General features: G+C 41.0%; 1 protein-coding gene across 2 annotated transcripts in view; it reads left to right on the forward strand.

Moving 5' to 3' along the window:
- LOC124257589 (low-density lipoprotein receptor-related protein 1B-like) overlaps positions 1-20,587 on the forward strand; it is a 186,555-nt gene that overhangs the window by 149,496 nt on the left and 16,472 nt on the right. For both annotated transcript variants that reach the window (XM_046691687.1, XM_046691688.1), the window contains 2 exons: positions 480-595; positions 2,933-3,073. In XM_046691687.1, the coding sequence (XP_046547643.1) occupies positions 480-595; positions 2,933-3,073 (257 nt within the window). The remainder of the gene's footprint in view (positions 1-479; positions 596-2,932; positions 3,074-20,587) is intronic.

The following is a 20,587-nucleotide window of genomic DNA, read 5'->3' on the forward strand; positions in this document are numbered from 1 at the left end:
TAAAGAGTTCGCGTGATCCGCTTCCCCACATGGGTACAATGTGTGAAGCCCATTGCTGGTGTCCCCCTCTGTGATATTGCTGGAATATTGCTGAAAGCGGCGTATCTCACTCACTCACCCGCCATATCAAAGTTCGACAGATATTTCACTGCATATAGTGGAACGAGTTTGAGGAATTCTGACACATAATCTAATTCGTTTCTCACTCATTCAAAGTTAACATAGGTCTTTCAGGACCCGTGAAGATCCGGCTTAGAATTGATCTTCAGTAACCCATGCTTGTCGTAAGAGGCGACTGACGGGATCGGGTGGTAAGGCTCTCTTACTTGGTTGACACATGTCATCGTATCCAAATTGCGTAAATTCATGCTCATGATGTTGATCAGTGGATTGTCAACCTTCTTTCGACCGATGGAATGGAAGACCTCAGGAGCAGTCAAGATCGTTGAATAATGATCATTCTTAACTTTGTGTTACAGGGGCATTCGGGTGATCCCTGAAAACTTGAACTACACGCACATGGGATTACTTTCTTCGAGGTATTTCAAAACCTTGACAGGAATCCACGTCTTCTCTCCTAACTCAGGAGAAACAGGTAACATGGCTTCTTTAGGTCCTGCTCATTGAGGACAATTGGTGTCAACCTTACCCACCACCAGGATTAAATCATTCATCCGTGATTATTAATGCTTCCTAATCCGTCCTGTATAGTGATGGGTAAACGAAAATAACTCGGGCACGCCTACTTATGTTTTGGCTTGGTGGGACATACAACTGGGGTTCATTCAAGCATTTACGAGGAACTGAACATAAAAACATATTTTACGAATCACAAAATATAATGATAGTGATAGTCACTCGCATTAATGCACATTAACTCTTGCAACGCCCACGATCGAGAATCAAGAACCAATTCATACGCATGAGTTTGACCAAGCCTCTTTTCAAATGTGAGAATATATTGTCTCTGAGCTATGCTCTTGAGATCAGTCTGTCATTAAACGAGATTAATGTAATGCTAGAAAACATAGCAAAAGTTAACATTTATATCATATGCAGGTAAATATAAGTGAAGACAAAAGTCTTGGGTGCCAAGACCCCAATTAACACTGACAAGGAAAACTGATTAACTCACAATGAGCAAATAAAAGTCTGATAACTGAGACCATTCTCTGCATAGACAATCAACAATGTGTACAGGCAACCAGTTAAGTAGGCTGTGACCTTGGAAGTAACTAAGTCAATGCTTTATTGTCTTGTAGAGCCTCGGCTTGGTGAGCATTGGAGAAATGAGCACTGAGGGCCTACCCCTAGAATATGTCTCTTTGACAATTAAGATTAGGGAAAACCTGATGGAACACGACTCAATAAAAGCCTTGCATAATAAAGTCGCTTGGACGGAACAAAGTAATTCCACACTTCTAGAACATACATGCACATGACCTGAAGGGTAACAAATATACCTGAAGGGTACTTGATATAAACCTTATAATACAGTTTTCTATAGGTTACCACGGATTACCCACAGGGGTGTAGAAAATATAAACCTTGCCATTAACGTTAGCTCTGTAACACCAGAAGTAAGTTAATACAAGATCAAGCTAGCAGGGTCCCGTAAAAGCCACAGGGAACATCCAGAATCGGGTTTTATGGAATAAGGAAAACACACATTAAATTGTACACCCACAATGGAAATGTAGGTCCTAAACTGAACATACCATAAATTATCCAACTGTACCAGTAGACATTTACGACTTGACATTTGTAAGAAGGCAAAAACAACCATAAATGCATCCCAAATATCTACGTAGTATTTAATAATATCACTAATACATGAAAATCACAGTTACCATCACATCTTCAATGCATGGATAAGCTAGCCTACACATATGAGACAACTATATGTCAGAACAATGTAACTGGTTGGTGAATAAAATTCATGGGCAACAAATTCTTTAATGACTGTCAACATGACGAGTTGTGCTGACGCTTGACGGGCTGTACAGTTCGTGGGACAGGGAGGAACGAGGAAGGTGCTTTCCCTGAACCCTGAACGTCTTGTTTTCGACCCCGTGAAAATAGACGCTAAAGAATATGCACATGCACACGCCATTGTTAAACCTACCACTGCACACAATGCTATGAGGAGTGGCTAATGGCAATGGCGTATATGTAGTGTTACGGATAAAAGGATTTTCTGGCCTGGATTTCTCGAAACAAACTTAATTTTTTACTCAAATCTCAAACTGAGTTTCACAATTTGAAACAGCTGAATTTTTAATTCAACTGCATTTTCAAAATATAAAAGCCCAAACAACTTAAGTAATCTACCCACGAAACTCACATTGTCTTCTATAGTTTGAGTTTAATACCAATTTCAGTTCATTCTGTGGAATGCATTTTCCTGCGTTTCCTCAGATTTGAGTAAAAACTCGAACTTAAGTCAAAACTCAGACTTCAGTTTGTTTCGAGAAACCGGGGCCTCGTTTATTGAGTCACGCCTCATTCAGCAGTAATACTGCAATATGTAAATAATCAAATCGGATTGTAAATAATCAAATCTGGAACAGACGAATAAGATGTAATGCCACACCGCAATTTGTGGTCACAATGAAACGCAATAAACCAAGTCATGGATCCCTACAGCCTTATTGGCAGACTCTTTGATATTATGATTTGTTGTGCAGGAAGCTCGAGGGGTGGGGGTGTCAGGGGTTTCATACACAAATTTAAATGATCGCAGAAAAGGCTTGAAAAAGAAAACATCACTCAGATTGTTGAAAATAGAAACTTATCTACCACAAAAATAGTTGCTGCTAGGTATGTTTTCAATAATCAAGATCATTGCACTATATGAATATAAATTGACTTCGGTAGTTTGTGTACCTGTTCATTTTGCTGGTTACTAAACCTGTTCCGACTGATTTACCAGGGTGTCCGGACGGAAGATACGGCGCTGGTTGTACAAGTGTGTGTGGCCGGTGTGCTGGTGGCATGACCCTGTGTGAGAAAACCATGGGATCCTGCTTGGCTGGGTGTGACGCAGGTTACGATGGCAACTTCTGCACTGAGGGTAAGTCCTGTGGCAGGACTATGTTGATAGATGCCACGGGGAGGCGTCCAACAATGGTATTTTGGAAAGGATAGTGTATTACAAGCAACCACATCTGCATACAATGCAGTAACATGCCAATTCTGTTCCCACAGACAGCATATAGATGAACATGTTCATTATGATCTTCCGGACTTCCTGTCCTTTATACACCATGTGTGTTATGTTCCTCAAGCCTGCATGCCTCTAACAGATATAATGTCAGCTGTGTTCCTACATAACGCCTGTTGTTTATACTCCAATATGTAAATTATGACAGCCACGGTGACTGTTCTCAATACACCAACATGATAACCTAACAGAATGCCTGTCATCAATACACCCACATGATAACCTTACAGGCTGCCTGTTCTCAATACACCCACATGATAACCTTACAGGGAGCCTGTCCTCAATACACCAACATGATAACCTTACAGGGTACTTGTACTCAATACACCAACATGATAACCTTACAGGATGCCTGTTCTCAATACACCCACATGATAGCCTTACAGGGAACTTGTACTCAATACACCAACATGATAACCTTACAGAATGCCTGTCCTCAATACACCAACATGATAACCTTACAGGGTACATGTACTCAATACACCAACATGATAACCTTACAGGGTGCCTGTTCTCAATACACCAACATGATAACCTTACAGGGGTACATGTACTCAATACACCAACATGATAACCTTACAGGGTGCCTGTCCTCAATACACCAAGATTAAAACCTTACAGGATGCCTGTTCTCAATACACCAACATGATAACCTTACAGGATGCCTGTTCTCAAAACACTAACATTAAAACCTTACAGGGTGCCTGTCCTCAATACACCAACATGATAACCTTACAGGATGCCTGTTCTCAATACACCAACATGATAACCTTACAAGATGACTGTCCTCAAACACTAACATTAAAACCTTACAGGGTGCCTGTTCTCAATACACCAACATGATAACCTTACAGGTTGCCTGTCCTCAATACTCTAACATGATACCCTTACAAGATGCCTGTCCTCAATACATCAACATGATAACCTTACAGGGTACTTGTACTCAATACACCAACATGATAACCTTACAGGGTGCCTGTCCTCAATACACCAACATGATAACCTTACAGGGTACTTGTACTCAATACACCAACATGATAACCTTACAGAATGCCTGTCTTCAATACACCAACATGATAACCTTACAGGGTGCCTGTTCTCAATACACGAACATGATAACCATACAGGGTGCCTGACCTCAATATTCCAACAGGATAACCTTACAGGATGCCTGTGCTCAATACACCAACATGATACCCTTACAAGGTGCCTGTCTTCAATACACCAACATGATAACCTTACAGTGTGCCTGTCTTCAATACACCAACATGATAACCTTACAGGGTGCCTGTTCTAAATACACCAACATGATACCCTTACAAGATGCCTGTCCTCAATACACCAACATTAAAACCTTACAGGGTGACAGTCCTCAATACACCAACATTAAAACCTTACAGGGTGCCTGTTCCCAATACACCAACATGATAACCTTACAGGGTGCCTGTTCTCAATACACCAACATGATAACCTTACAGGGGTACATGTACTCAATACACCAACATGATAACCTTACAGGGTGCCTGGTCTCAATACACCAACATGATAACCTTACAGGGTGCCTGGTCTCAATACACCAACATGATAACCTTATAGCGTGCCTGTCTTCAATACACCAACATGATAACACTAACATGGTATCTTTACAGGTTGCCTGTTATGAATACACCAACATGATAACCTTACAGGGTGAACAGTCCTCAATACACCAACATTAAAACCTTACAGGGTGACAGTCCTCAATACACCAACATTAAAACCTTACAGGGTGCCTGTTCCCAATACACCAACATGATAACCTTACAGGGTGCCTGTTCTCAATACACCAACATGATAACCTTACAGGGGTACATGTACTCAATACACCAACATGATAACCTTATAGCGTGCCTGTCTTCAATACACCAACATGATAACACTAACATGGTATCTTTACAGGTTGCCTGTTATGAATACACGAACATGATAACCTTACAGAATGCCTGTCTTCAATACACTAACATGATAACCTTACAGGTTGCCTGTTCTCAATACACCAACATGATAACCTTACAGGGTACATGTACTCAATACACCAACATGATAACCTTACAAGATGCCTGTCCTCAATACATCAACATTAAAACCTTACAGGGTGCCTGTCCTCAATACAGCAACATGATAACCTTACAGGTACATGTACTCAATACACCAACATGATACCCTTACAAGATGCCTGTCCTCAATACATCAACATTAGAACCTTACAGGGTGACCTGTCCTCAATACACCAACATTAAAACCTTACAGGGTGCCTGCCATCAATACACCAACATGATAACCTTACAGGGTGCCTGTCCTCAATACACCAACATGATAACCTTACAGGTTGCCTGTTCTCAATACACCAACATGATAACCTTACAGGGTGCCTGTCCTCAATACACCACCATGATAACCTTACAGGGTACATGTACTCAATACACCCACATGACAACCTTACACGTTGCCTGTTCTCAATACACCAACATGATAACCTTACAGGGTGACAGTCCTCAATACACCAACATTATAAACTTACAGGGTTCATGTACTCAATACACCAACATGATAACCTTACAGGGTGCATGTACTCAATACACCCACGTGACAACCTTACAGGGTGCCTGTCCTCAATACACCACCATGATAACCTTACAGGGTACATGTACTCAATACACCCACATGACAACCTTACACGTTGCCTGTTCTCAATACCCCAACATGATAACCTTACAGGGTACATGTACTCAATACACCAACATGATAAACTTACAGGGTTCATGTACTCAATACACCAACATGATAACCTTAGAGGGTACTTGTACTCAGTACACCAACATGATAACCTTACAGGGTTCATGTACTCAATACACCAACATGATAACCTTACAGGGTTCATGTACTCAATACACCAACATGATAACATTACAGGGTGCCTGTCTTCAATACACGAACATGATAACCTTGCAGGGTGCCTGTCTTCAATACACCAACATGATAACCTTACAGGGTGCCTGTTCTAAACACACCAACATGATACCCTTACAAGATGCCTGTCCTCAATACACTAACTTTAAAACCTTACAGGGTGCCTGTACTCAATACACCAACATGATAACCTTACAGGGTGCCTGTTCTCAATACACCAACATGATAACCTTACAGGGGTACATGTACTCAATACACCAACATGATAACCTTACAGGGTGCCGTCCTCAATACACCAAGATTAAAACCTTACAGGATGCCTGTTCTCAATACACCAACATGATAACCTTACGGGATGCCTGTTCCCAATACACCAACATGATAACCTTACAAGATGCCTGTCCTCAATACATTAACTTTAAAACCTTACAGGGTGCCTGTACTCAATACACCAACATGATAACCTTACAGGGTGCCTGTTCTCAATACACCAACATGATAACCTTTACAGGGTACATGTACTCAATACACCAACATGATAACCTTACAGGGTGCCTGTCCTCAATACACCAAGATTAAAACCTTACAGGATGCCTGTACTCAATACACCAACATGATAACCTTACAGGGTGCCTGTTCTCAATACACCAACATGATAACCTTACAGGGGTACATGTACTCAATACACCAACATGATAACCTTACAGGGTGCCTGTCCTCAATACACCAAGATTAAAACCTTACAGGATGCCTGTTCTCAATACACCAACATGATAACCTTACAGGATGCCTGTTCTCAATACACCAACATGATACCCCTTACAAGATGCCTGTCCTCAATACATCAACATTGAACCTTACAGGGTGACAGTCCTCAATACACCAACATTAAAACCTTACAGGGTGCCTGACATCAATACACCAACATGATAACCTTACAGGATGCCTGTTCCCAATACACCAACATGATAACATATCAGGGTGCCTGTCCTCAATACACCAACATGATAACCTTACAGGTTGCCGCTTCTCAATACACCAACATGATAACCTTACAGGGTGCATGTACTCAATACACCCACATGACAACCTTACAGGGTGCCTGTCCTCAATACATCACCATGATAACCTTACAGGGTACGTATACTCAATACACCCACATGACAACCTTACAGGTTGCCTGTTCTCAATACACCAACATGATAACCTTATAGCGTGCCTGTCTTCAATACACCAACATGATAACACTAACATGGTATCTTTACAGGTTGCCTGTTACTGAATACACCAACATGATAACCTAACAGAATGCCTCTCTTCAATACACTAACACCAATACTAATACACCAACATTAGAACCTTTACAGGGTGAAAGTCCTCAATACACCAACATTAAAACCTTACAGGGTGCCTGTTCCCAATACACCAACATGATAAACCTTACAGGGTGCCTGTTCTCAATACACCAACATGATAACCTTACAGGGGTACATGTACTCAATACACCAACATGATAACCTTATAGCGTGCCTGTCTTCAATACACCAACATGATAACACTAACATGGTATCTTTACAGGTTGCCTGTTATGAATACACGAACATGATAACCTTACAGAATGCCTGTCTTCAATACACTAACATGATAACCTTACAGGTTGCCTGTTCTCAATACACCAACATGATAACCTTACAGGGGTACATGTACTCAATACACCAACATGATACCCTTACAAGATGCCTGTCCTCAATACACTAACATTAAAACCTTACAGGGTGCCTGTCCTCAATACAGCAACATGATAACCTTACAGGGGTACATGTACTCAATACACCAACATGATACCCTTACAAGATGCCTGTCCTCAATACATCAACATTAGAACCTTACAGGGTGACAGTCCTCAATACACCAACATTAAAACCTTACAGGGTGTCTGTCATCAATACACCAACATGATAACCTTACAGGTTGCCTGTCCTCAATACACCAACATGATAACCTTACAGGTTGCCGCTTCTCAATTCACCAACATGATAACCTTTACAGGGTGCCTGTCCTCAATACACCACCATGATAACCTTACAGGGTACATGTACTCAATACACCCACATGACAACCTTACACGTTGCCTGTTCTCAATACACCAACATGATAACCTTACAGGGTACATGTGCTCAATACACCAACATGATAAACTTTACAGGGTTACATGTACATGCTCAACACACCAACATGATAACCTTACAGGGTGCATGTACTCAATACACCACCATGATAACCTTACAGGGTACATGTACTCAATACACCCACATGATAACCTTACACGTTGCCTGTTCTCAATACACCAACATGACAACCTTACAGGGTGCCTGTCCTCAATACACCAACATGATAACCTTACAGGGTACATGTACTCAATACACCCACATGACAACCTTACACGTTGCCTGTTCTCAATACACCAACATGATAACCTTACAGGGTACATGTACTCAATACACCAACATGATAACCTTACAGGGTTCATGTACTCAATACACCAACATGATAACCTTACAGGGTACATGTACTCAATACACCAACATGATAACCTTACAGGGTTCATGTACTCAATACACCAACATGATAACCTTTACAGGGTTCACGTACTCAATACACCAACATGATAACATTACAGGGTGCCTGTCTTCAATACACGAACATGATAACCTTGCAGGGTGCCTGTCTTCAATACACCAACATGATAACCTTACAGGGTGCCTGTTCTAAACACACCAACATGATACCCTTACAAGATGCCTGTCCTCAATACACTAACTTTAAAACCTTACAGGGTGCCTGTACTCAATACACCAACATGATAACCTTACAGGGTGCCTGTTCTCAATACACCAACATGATAACCTTACAGGGGTACATGTACTCAATACACCAACATGATAACCTTACAGGGTGCCTGTCCTCAATACACCAAGATTAAAACCTTACAGGATGCCTGTTCTCAATACACCAACATGATAACCTTACAGGATGCCTGTTCCCAATACACCAACATGATAACCTTACAAGATGCCTGTCCTCAATACATTAACTTTAAAACCTTACAGGGTGCCTGTACTCAATACACCAACATGATAACCTTACAGGGTGCCTGTTCTCAATACACCAACATGATAACCTTACAGGGTACATGTACTCAATACACCAACATGATAACCTTACAGGGTGCCTGTCCTCAATACACCAAGATTAAAACCTTACAGGATGCCTGTACTCAATACACCAACATGATAACCTTACAGGGTGCCTGTTCTCAATACACCAACATGATAACCTTACAGGGTACATGTACTCAATACACCAACATGATAACCTTACAGGGTGCCTGTCCTCAATACACCAAGATTAAAACCTTACAGGATGCCTGTTCTCAATACACCAACATGATAACCTTACAGGATGCCTGTTCCCAATACACCAACATGATACCCTTACAAGATGCCTGTCCTCAATACATCAACATTGGAACCTTACAGGGTGACAGTCCTCAATACACCAACATTAAAACCTTACAGGGTGCCTGACATCAATACACCAACATGATAACCTTACAGGATGCCTGTTCCCAATACACCAACATGATAACATATCAGGGTGCCTGTCCTCAATACACCAACATGATAACCTTACAGGTTGCCGCTTCTCAATACACCAACATGATAACCTTACAGGGTGCATGTACTCAATACACCCACATGACAACCTTACAGGGTGCCTGTCCTCAATACATCACCATGATAACCTTACAGGGTACATGTACTCAATACACCCACATGACAACCTTACAGGTTGCCTGTTCTCAATACACCAACATGATAACCTTACAGGGGACATGTACACAATACACCAACATGATAAACTTACAGGGTACATGTACTCAATACACCAGCATGATAACCTTACAGGGTTCATGTACTCAATACACCAACATGATAACCTTAAAGGGTACATGTACTCAGTACACCAACATGATAACCTTACAGGGTTCATGTACTCAATACACCAACATGATAACCTTACAGGGTTCATGTACTCAATACACCAACATGATAACATTACAGGTTGCCTGTCTTCAATACACGAACATGATAACCTTGCAGGGTGCCTGTCTCCAATACACCAACATGATAACCTTACAGGGTGCCTGTCTTCAATACACCAACATGATAACCTTACAGGGTGCCTGTTCTCAATACACGAACAAGATAACTTTACAGGGTGCCTGTCTTCAATACACCAACATGATAACCTTACAGGATGCCTGTCTCCAAGACACCAACATGATAACCTTATAGGGTGCATGTATTCAATTCACCAACATGATAACCTTACAGGGTGCCTGGTCTCAATACACCAACATGATAACGTTACAGGGTGCTTGTCTTCAATACACCAACATGATAACCTTACAAGATGCCTGTCCTCAATACACTAACATTAAAACCTTACAGGGTGCCTGTCCTCAATACAGCAACATGATAACCTTACAGGGGTACATGTACTCAATACACCAACATGATACCCTTACAAGATGCCTGTCCTCAATACATCAACATTAGAACCTTACAGGGTGACAGTCCTCAATACACCAACATTAAAACCTTACAGGGTGCCTGCCATCAATACACCAACATGATAACCTTACAGGGTGCCTGTCCTCAATACACCAACATGATAACCTTACAGGTTGCAGCTTCTCAATACACCAACATGATAACCTTACAGGGTGCATGTACTCAATACACCAACATGACAACCTTACAGGGTGCCTGTCCTCAATACACCACCATGATAACCTTACAGGGTACATGTACTCAATACACCCACATGACAACCTTACACGTTGCCTGTTCTCAATACCCCAACATGATAACCTTACAGGGTACATGTACTCAATACACCAACATGATAAACTTACAGGGTTCATGTACTCAATACACCAACATGATAACCTTACAGGGTGCATGTACTCAATACACCCACGTGACAACCTTACAGGGTGCCTGTCCTCAATACACCACCATGATAACCTTACAGGGTACATGTACTCAATACACCCACATGACAACCTTACACGTTGCCTGTTCTCAATACCCCAACATGATAACCTTACAGGGTACATGTACTCAATACACCAACATGATAACCTTACAGGGTTCATGTACTCAATACACCAACATGATAACCTTAGAGGGTACATGTACTCAGTACACCAACATGATAACCTTACAGGGTTCATGTACTCAATACACCAACATGATAACCTTACAGGGTTCATGTACTCAATACACCAACATGATAACATTACAGGTTGCCTGTCTTCAATACACGAACATGATAACCTTGCAGGGTGCCTGTCTTCAATACACCAACATGATAACCTTACAGGGTGCCTGTTCTAAACACACCAACATGATACCCTTACAAGATGCCTGTCCTCAATACACTAACTTTAAAACCTTACAGGGTGCCTGTCCTCAATGCAGCAACATGCTAACCTTACAGGGGTACATGTACTCAATACACCAACATGATAACCTTACAGGGTGCCTGTTCTCAATACACCAACATGATAACCTTACAGGGGTACATGTACTCAATACACCAACATGATAACCTTACAGGGTGCCTGTCCTCAATACACCAAGATTAAAACCTTACAGGATGCCTGTTCTCAATACACCAACATGATAACCTTACAGGATGACTGTCCTCAAAACACTAACATTAAAACCTTACAGGGTGCCTGTTCTCAATACACCAACATGATAACCTTACAGGTTGCCTCTCCTCAATACTCCAACATGATACCCTTACAAGATGCCTGTCCTCAATACATCAACATTGAACCTTACAGGGTGACAGTCCCTCAATACACCAACATTAAAACCTTTACAGGGTGCCTGACATCAATACACCAACATGATAACCTTACAGGATGCCTGTTCCAAATACACCAACATGATAACATATCAGGGTGCCTGTCCTCAATACACCAACATGATAACCTTACAGGTTGCCGCTTCTCAATACACCAACATGATAACCTTTACAGGGTGCATGTACTCAATACACCCACATGACAACCTTTACAGGGTGCCTGTCCTCAATACATCACCATGATAGCCTTACAGGGTACATGTAATCAATACACTCCACATGACAACCTTACAGGTTGCCTGTTCTCAATACATCACCATGATAACCTTACAGGGTACCTGTACTCAATACACCAACATGATAACCTTACAGGGTGCCTGTTCTCAATACACCAACATGATAACCTTACAGGGGTACATGTACTCAATACACCAACATGATAACCTTACAGGGTGCCTGTCCTCAATACACCAAGATTAAAACCTTACAGGATGCCTGTTCTCAATACACCAACATGATAACCTTACAGGATGCCTGTTCCCAATACACCAACATGATAACCTTACAAGATGACTGTCCTCAAAACACTAACATTAAAACCTTACAGGGTGCCTGTTCTCAATACACCAACATGATAACCTTACAGGTTGCCTCTCCTCAATACTCCAACATGATACCCTTACAAGATGCCTGTCCTCAATACATCAACATTGGAACCTTACAGGGTGACAGTCCTCAATACACCAACATTGAAACCTTACAGGGTGCCTGACATCAATACACCAACATGATAACCTTACAGGATGCCTGTTCCAAATACAACAAACATGATAACATATCAGGGTGCCTGTCCTCAATACACCAACATGATAACCTTACAGGTTGCCGCTTCTCAATACACCAACATGATAACCTTACAGGGTGCATGTACTCAATACACCCACATGACAACCTTACAGGGTGCCTGTCCTCAATACATCACCATGATAGCCTTACAGGGTACATGTAATCAATACACCCACATGACAACCTTACAGGTTGCCTGTTCTCAATACACCAACATGATAACCTTACAGGTTGACATGTACTCAATACACCAACATGATAACCTTACAGGGTACATGTACTCAATACACCAACATGATAACCTTACAGGGTTCATGTACTCAATACACCAACATGATAAACTTACAGGGTACATGTACTCAATACACCAACATGATAACCTTACAGGGTTCATGTACTCAATACACCAACATGATAACCTTACAGGGTTCATGTACTCAATACACCAACATGATAACATTACAGGGTGCCTGTCTTCAATACACGAACATGATAACCTTGCAGGGTGCCTGTCTCCAATACACCAACATGATAACCTTACAGGGTGCCTGTCTTCAATACACCAACATGATAACCTTACAGGGTGCCTGTCCTCAATACACGAACATGATAACTTTACAGGGTGCCTGTCTTCAATACACCAACATGATAACCTTACAGGATGCCTGTCTCCAATACACCAACATGATAACCTTACAGGGTGCATGTATTCCATACACCAACATGATAACCTTACAGGGTGCCTGGTCTCAATACACCAACATGATAACGTTACAGGGTGCTTGTCTTCAATACACCAACATGATAACCTTACAAGTTGCCTGTTCTCAATTCACCAACATGATAACCTTACAGAGTTCATGTACTCAATACACCAACATGATAACCTTACAGGGTGCCTGTCTTCAATACACCAACATAATAACCTTACAGGTTGCCTGTTCTCAATTCACCAACATGATAACCTTACAGCGTTACTGTCTCCAAAACACCAACATGATAACCTTACTTAATGCCTGTCCTCAATACACCAACATGATAACCTAAAGGGTGCCTGTCCTCAATGCACCAACATGATAACCTTACAGCGTTACTGTCTTCAAAACACCAACATGATAACCTTACAGGGTGCCTGTCTTCAATACACCAACATAATAACCTCACAGATTGCCTGTCCTCAATGCACCAACATGATAACCTTACAGCGTGCCTGTCCTCAATACACCAACATGTTAACCTTACAGGTTACCTGTCTTCAATACACCAACATGATAACCTTAAAGGGTGCCTGTCCTCAATACACCAACATGATAACATTACAGCGTTACTGTCTTCAAAACACCAACATGATAACCTTACTTAATGCCTGTCCTCAATACACCAACATGATAACCTTACAGTGTGCCTGTCCTCAATACTCCAACATGATAACCTTGCAGAATGCCTGTCTTCAATACACCAACATAATAACCTTACAGGGTGCCTGTCCTCAATACACCAACTTGATAACCTTATAGCGTTCCTGTTCTCAATACACCAACATGATAACCTTACAAAATGCCTGTTCTCAATACACCAACCTGATACCTTTACTGGTTGCCTGTTCTGAATACACCAACATGATAACCTTACTGAATGCCTGTCCTCAATAAACTAACATGATATCTTTACAGGTTGCCTGTTATGAATACACCAACATGATAACCTTACAGAATGCCTCTCTTCAATACACTAACATGATAACCTTACAGGTTGCCTGTTCTCAATACACCAACATGATAACCTTACAGGGTTCATGTACTCAATACACCAACATGATAACCTTACAGAGTACATGTACTCAATTCACCAACATGATAACCTTACAGGTTGCCTGTTCTCAATACACCAACATGATAACCTTACAGAAAGGCTGTTCTGAATACACCAACATGATAACCTTACAGAGTACCTGTATTCAATACACCAACATGATAACCTCACATGTTGCCTGTCTTCAATACACCAACATGATAACTTCACAGATTGTCTGTCCTCAATGCACCAACATGATAACCTTACAGCGTGCCTGCCCTCAATACACCAACTTATTAACCTTACAGGTTACCTGTCTTCAATACACCAACATGATAACCTTAGTGAATGCCTGTTCTCAATAAACTAACATGATATCTTTACAGGTTGCCTGTTATGAATACACCAACATAATAACCTTACAGAATGCCTCTCTTCAATACACTAACATGATAACCTTACAGGTTGCCTGTTCTCAATACACCAACATGATAACCTTACAGGGTTCATGTACTCAATACACCAACATGATAACCTTACAGGTTGCCTGTTCTCAATACACCAACATGATAACCTTACAGGTTGCCTGTCCTCCATACACCAACATGATAACCTTACAGGATGCATGTACTCAATACATCAACATGATAACCATACAGGCGACCTGTCTTCAATACACCAAGAAGATAACCTCACAGGGTACATGAACTCAATACTCCAACATGTGACCTTACAGGGTACATGTACTCAATACACCAACATGATAACCTTACAGGTTGCCTGTCTTCAATACACCAACAAGATAACCTAACAGAATGCCTGTCCTCAATACACCAACATCATAACCTAACAGGGTACATAAACTCAATACACCAACATGATAACCTTACAGGTTGCCTGTTCTGAATACACCAACATGATAAACTTACAGAATGCCTGTCTTCAATACACCAACATGATATCCTTACATGGTGCATGTACTCAATACACCAGCATGATAACCTTACAGAATGCCTGTACTCAATACACCAACATGATAACCTTACAGGGTGCCTGTTCTCAATACACCAACATGATAACCTTACAGGGTGCCTGTTCTCAATACACCAACATGATACTCTAAAAGGGTACCTGTATTCAATAGACCAAAATGATAACCTTACAGTGTGCCTGTTCTCAATACACCAACATGATAACCTTACAGGGGTACATGTGCTCAATACGCCAACATGATAACATTACAGGGTGCCTGTCTTCAATACACAAACATGATAACCTTGCAGGGTGCCTGTCTCCAATACACCAACATGATACCCTTACAGAATGCCTGTACTCAATACACTAACATGATATCTTTACAGGTTGCCTGTTATGAATACACCAACATGATAACCTTACAGAATGCCTGTCTTCAATACACTAACATGATAATCTTACAGGGTTCATGTACTCAATACACCAACATGATAACCTTACAGGGTACATGTACTCAATACACCAACATGATAACCTTACAGGGTACATGTACTCAATACACCAACATGATAACCTTACAGGGTGCCTGTCCTCCATACACTTACATGATATCTTTACAGGTTGCCTGTTATGAATACACCAACATGATAGCCTTACAGAATGTCTGTCTTCAATACACCAACATGATAACATTACAGGGTTCATGTACTCAATACACCAACATGATAACCTTAAAGGGTACATGTACTCAATTCACCAGCATGATAACCTTACTGATTGCCTGTCCTCAATACACCAACATGATAACCTTACAGGATGCCTGTTCTCAATACACCAACATGATAACCATACAGGGTACCTGTATTCAATACACCAACATGATAACCTTATAGCGTGCCTGTCTTCAATACACCAACATGATATCCTTACAGAATGCCTGTACTCAATACACTAACATGATATCTTTACAGGTTGCCTGTTATGAATACACCAACATGATAACCTTACAGAATGCCTGTCTTCAATACACTAACATGATAATCTTACAGGGTTCATGTACTCAATACACCAACATGATAACCTTACAGGGTACATGTACTCAATACACCAACATGATAACCTTACAGGGTACATGTACTCAATACACCAACATGATAACCTTACAGGTTGCCTGTCTTCAATACACCAACAAGATAACCTAACAGAATGCCTGTCCTCAATACACCAACATCATAACCTAACAGGGTACATGAACTCAATACACCAACATGATAACCTTACAGGTTGCCTGTTCTGAATACACCAACATGATAAACTTACAGAATGCCTGTCTTCAATACACCAACATGATATCCTTACATGGTGCATGTACTCAATACACCAGCATGATAACCTTACAGAATGTCTGTACTCAATACACCAACATGATAACCTTACAGGGTGCCTGTTCTCAGTACACCAACTTGAGAACCTAACAGGGTGCCTGTTCTCAATACACCAACATGATACTCTAAAAGGGTACCTGTATTCAATAGACCAAAATGATAACCTTACAGTGTGCCTGTTCTCAATACACCAACATGATAACCTTACAGGGGTACATGTACTCAATACGCCAACATGATAACATTACAGGGTGCCTGTCTTCAATACACAAACATGATAACCTTGCAGGGTGCCTGTCTCCAATACACCAACATGATAACCTTACAGGTTGCCTGTCTTCAATATACCTGCATGATAACCTTACTGATTGCCTGTCCTCAATACACCAACATGATAACCTTACAGGATGCCTGTTCTCAATACACCAACATGATAACCTTACAGGGTACCTGTATTCAATACACCAACATGATAACCTTACAGCGTGCCTGTCTTCAATACACCAACATGATAACCTTACAGAATGCCTGTACTCAATACACTAACATGATATCTTTACAGGTTGCCTGTTATGAATACACCAACATGATAACCTTACAGAATGCCTGTCTTCAATACACCAACATGATAACCTTACAGGGTGCATGTACTCAATACACCAACATGATAACCTTACAGGGTACATGTACTCAATACACCAACATGATAACCTTACAGGGTACATGTACTCAATACACCAACATGATAACCTTACAGGGTGCCTGTCCTCCATACACCAACATGATAACCTTACAGGTTGCCTGTATGAATACACCAACATGATACCTTACTGATTGCCTTACAGAATGTCTGTCTTCAATACACCAACATGATAACCTTACAGGGTTCCTGTACTCAATACACCAACATGATAACCTTACAGGGTACATGTACTCAATACACCAACATGATAACCTTACAGATTGCCTGTCCTCAATACACCAACATGATAACCTTACAGGATGCCTGTTCTCAATACACCAACATGATAACCTTACAGGGTGCCTGTCCTCAATACACCAACATGATAACCTTACAGCGTGCCTGTCTTCAATACACCAACATGATAACCTTACAGAATGCCTGTACTCAATACACCAACATGATAACCTTTACAGGTTGCCTGTCCTCAATACACCAACATGATAACCTTACAGAATGCCTGTCCTCCATACACTTACATGATATCTTTACAGGTTGCCTGTTATCTCAATACACCAACATGATAACCTTACAGAATGCCTGTCTTCAATACACCAACATGATAACCTTACAGGGTGCCTGTACTCAATACACCAACATGATAACCTTACAGGGTACCTGTACTCAATACACCAACATGATAACCTTACAGATTGCCTGTCCTCAATACACCAACATGATAACCTTACAGGATGCCTGTTCTCAATACACCAACATGATAACCTTACAGGGTGCCTGTCCTCAATACACCAACATGATAACCTTATAGTGTGCCTGTTCTCAATACACCAACATGATAACCTTACAGAATGCCTGTACTCAATACACTAACATGATATCTTTACAGGTTGCCTGTTATGAATACACCAACATGATAACCTTACAGAATGCCTGTCTTCAATACACTAACATGATAATCTTACAGGGTTCATGTACTCAATACACCAACATGATAACCTTACAGGGTGCCTGTACTCAATACACCAACATGATAACCTTACAGGGTACATGTACTCAATACACCAACATGATAACCTTACAGGGTGCCTGTCCTCCATACACTTACATGATATCTTTACAGGTTGCCTGTTATGAATACACCAACATGATAACCTTACAGAATGTCTGTCTTCAATACACCAACATGATAACATTACAGGGTTCATGTACTCAATACACCAACATGATAACCTTAAAGGGTACATGTACTCAATTCACCAGCATGATAACCTTACAGGGTGCCTGTCTTCAATACACCAACATGATAACCTTACAGATTACCTGTCCTCAATACACCAACATGATAACCTTACAGGGTGCCTGTCCTCAATACACCAACATGATAACCTTACAGCGTTACTGTCTTCAATACACCAACATGATAACCTTACTTAATGCCTGTCCTCAATACACCAACATGATAACCTTACAGTGTGCCTGTCCTCAATACACAAACATGATAACCTTACAGGGTACCTGTATTCAATACACCAACATGATAACCTCACATGTTGCCTGTTTTCAATACACCAACATGATAACCTCACAGATTGCCTGTCCTCAATGCACCGACATGATAACCTTACAGCGTGCCTGTCCTCAATACACCAACATGTTTACCTTACAGGTTACCTGTCTTCAATACACCAACATGATAACCTTAAAGGGTGCCTGTCTTCAATACACCAACATGATAACCTTACAGCGTGCCTGTCTTCAATACACCAACATGATAACCTTACAGCGTGCCTGTCTTCAATACACCAACATGATAACCTTACTTAATGCCTGTCCTCAATACACCAACATGATAACCTTACAGGGTGCCTGTCCTCAATACACCAACATAATAACCTTACAGGGTGCCTGTCCTCAATACACCAACATGATAACCTTATAGCGTTGCCTGTTCTCAATACACCAACATGATAACCTTACAAAATGCCTGTTCTCAATACACCAACATGATAACGTTTACTGGTTGCCTGTTCTGAATACACCAACAACATGATAACCTTACTGAATGCCTTGTTCTCAATAAACTAACATGATATCTTTACAGGTTGCCTGTTATCAATACACCAACATGATAACCTTACAGAATGCCTGTCTTCAATACACCAACATGATAACCTTACAGGGTGCCTGTCTTCAATACACCAACATGATAACCTTACAGGACGCCTGTCTCAATACACCAACATGATAACCTTACAAAATGCCTGTTCTCAATACACCAACATGATAACGTTTACTGGTTGCCTGTTCTCAATACACCAACATGATAACCTTACAGAATGCCTGTGTTCTCAATACACCAACATGATAACCTTTACAGGTTGCCTGTACTCAATACACCAACATGATAACCTTACAGAATGCCTGTCCTCAATACACCAACATGATAACCTTACAGGGTGCCTGTCTTCAATACACCAACATGATAACCTTACAGGATGCCTGTCCTCAATACACCAACATGATAACCTTACAGAATGCCTGTCTTCAATACACTAACATGATAACCTTACAGGTTGCCTGTTCTCAATACACCAACATGATAATCTTATAGGGTTCATGTACTCAATACACCAACATGATAACCTTACAGGGTACATGTACTCAATACACCAACATGATAACCTTACAGGGTACCTGTATTCAATACACCAACATGATAACCTCACATGTTGCCTGTTTTCAATACACCAACATGATAACCTCACAGAT

Source organism: Haliotis rubra, unplaced genomic scaffold (genome assembly GCF_003918875.1).
Source record: "Haliotis rubra isolate DU_JTF1 unplaced genomic scaffold, ASM391887v1 Scf668, whole genome shotgun sequence".
Classification (NCBI taxonomy): domain Eukaryota; kingdom Metazoa; phylum Mollusca; class Gastropoda; order Lepetellida; family Haliotidae; genus Haliotis; species Haliotis rubra.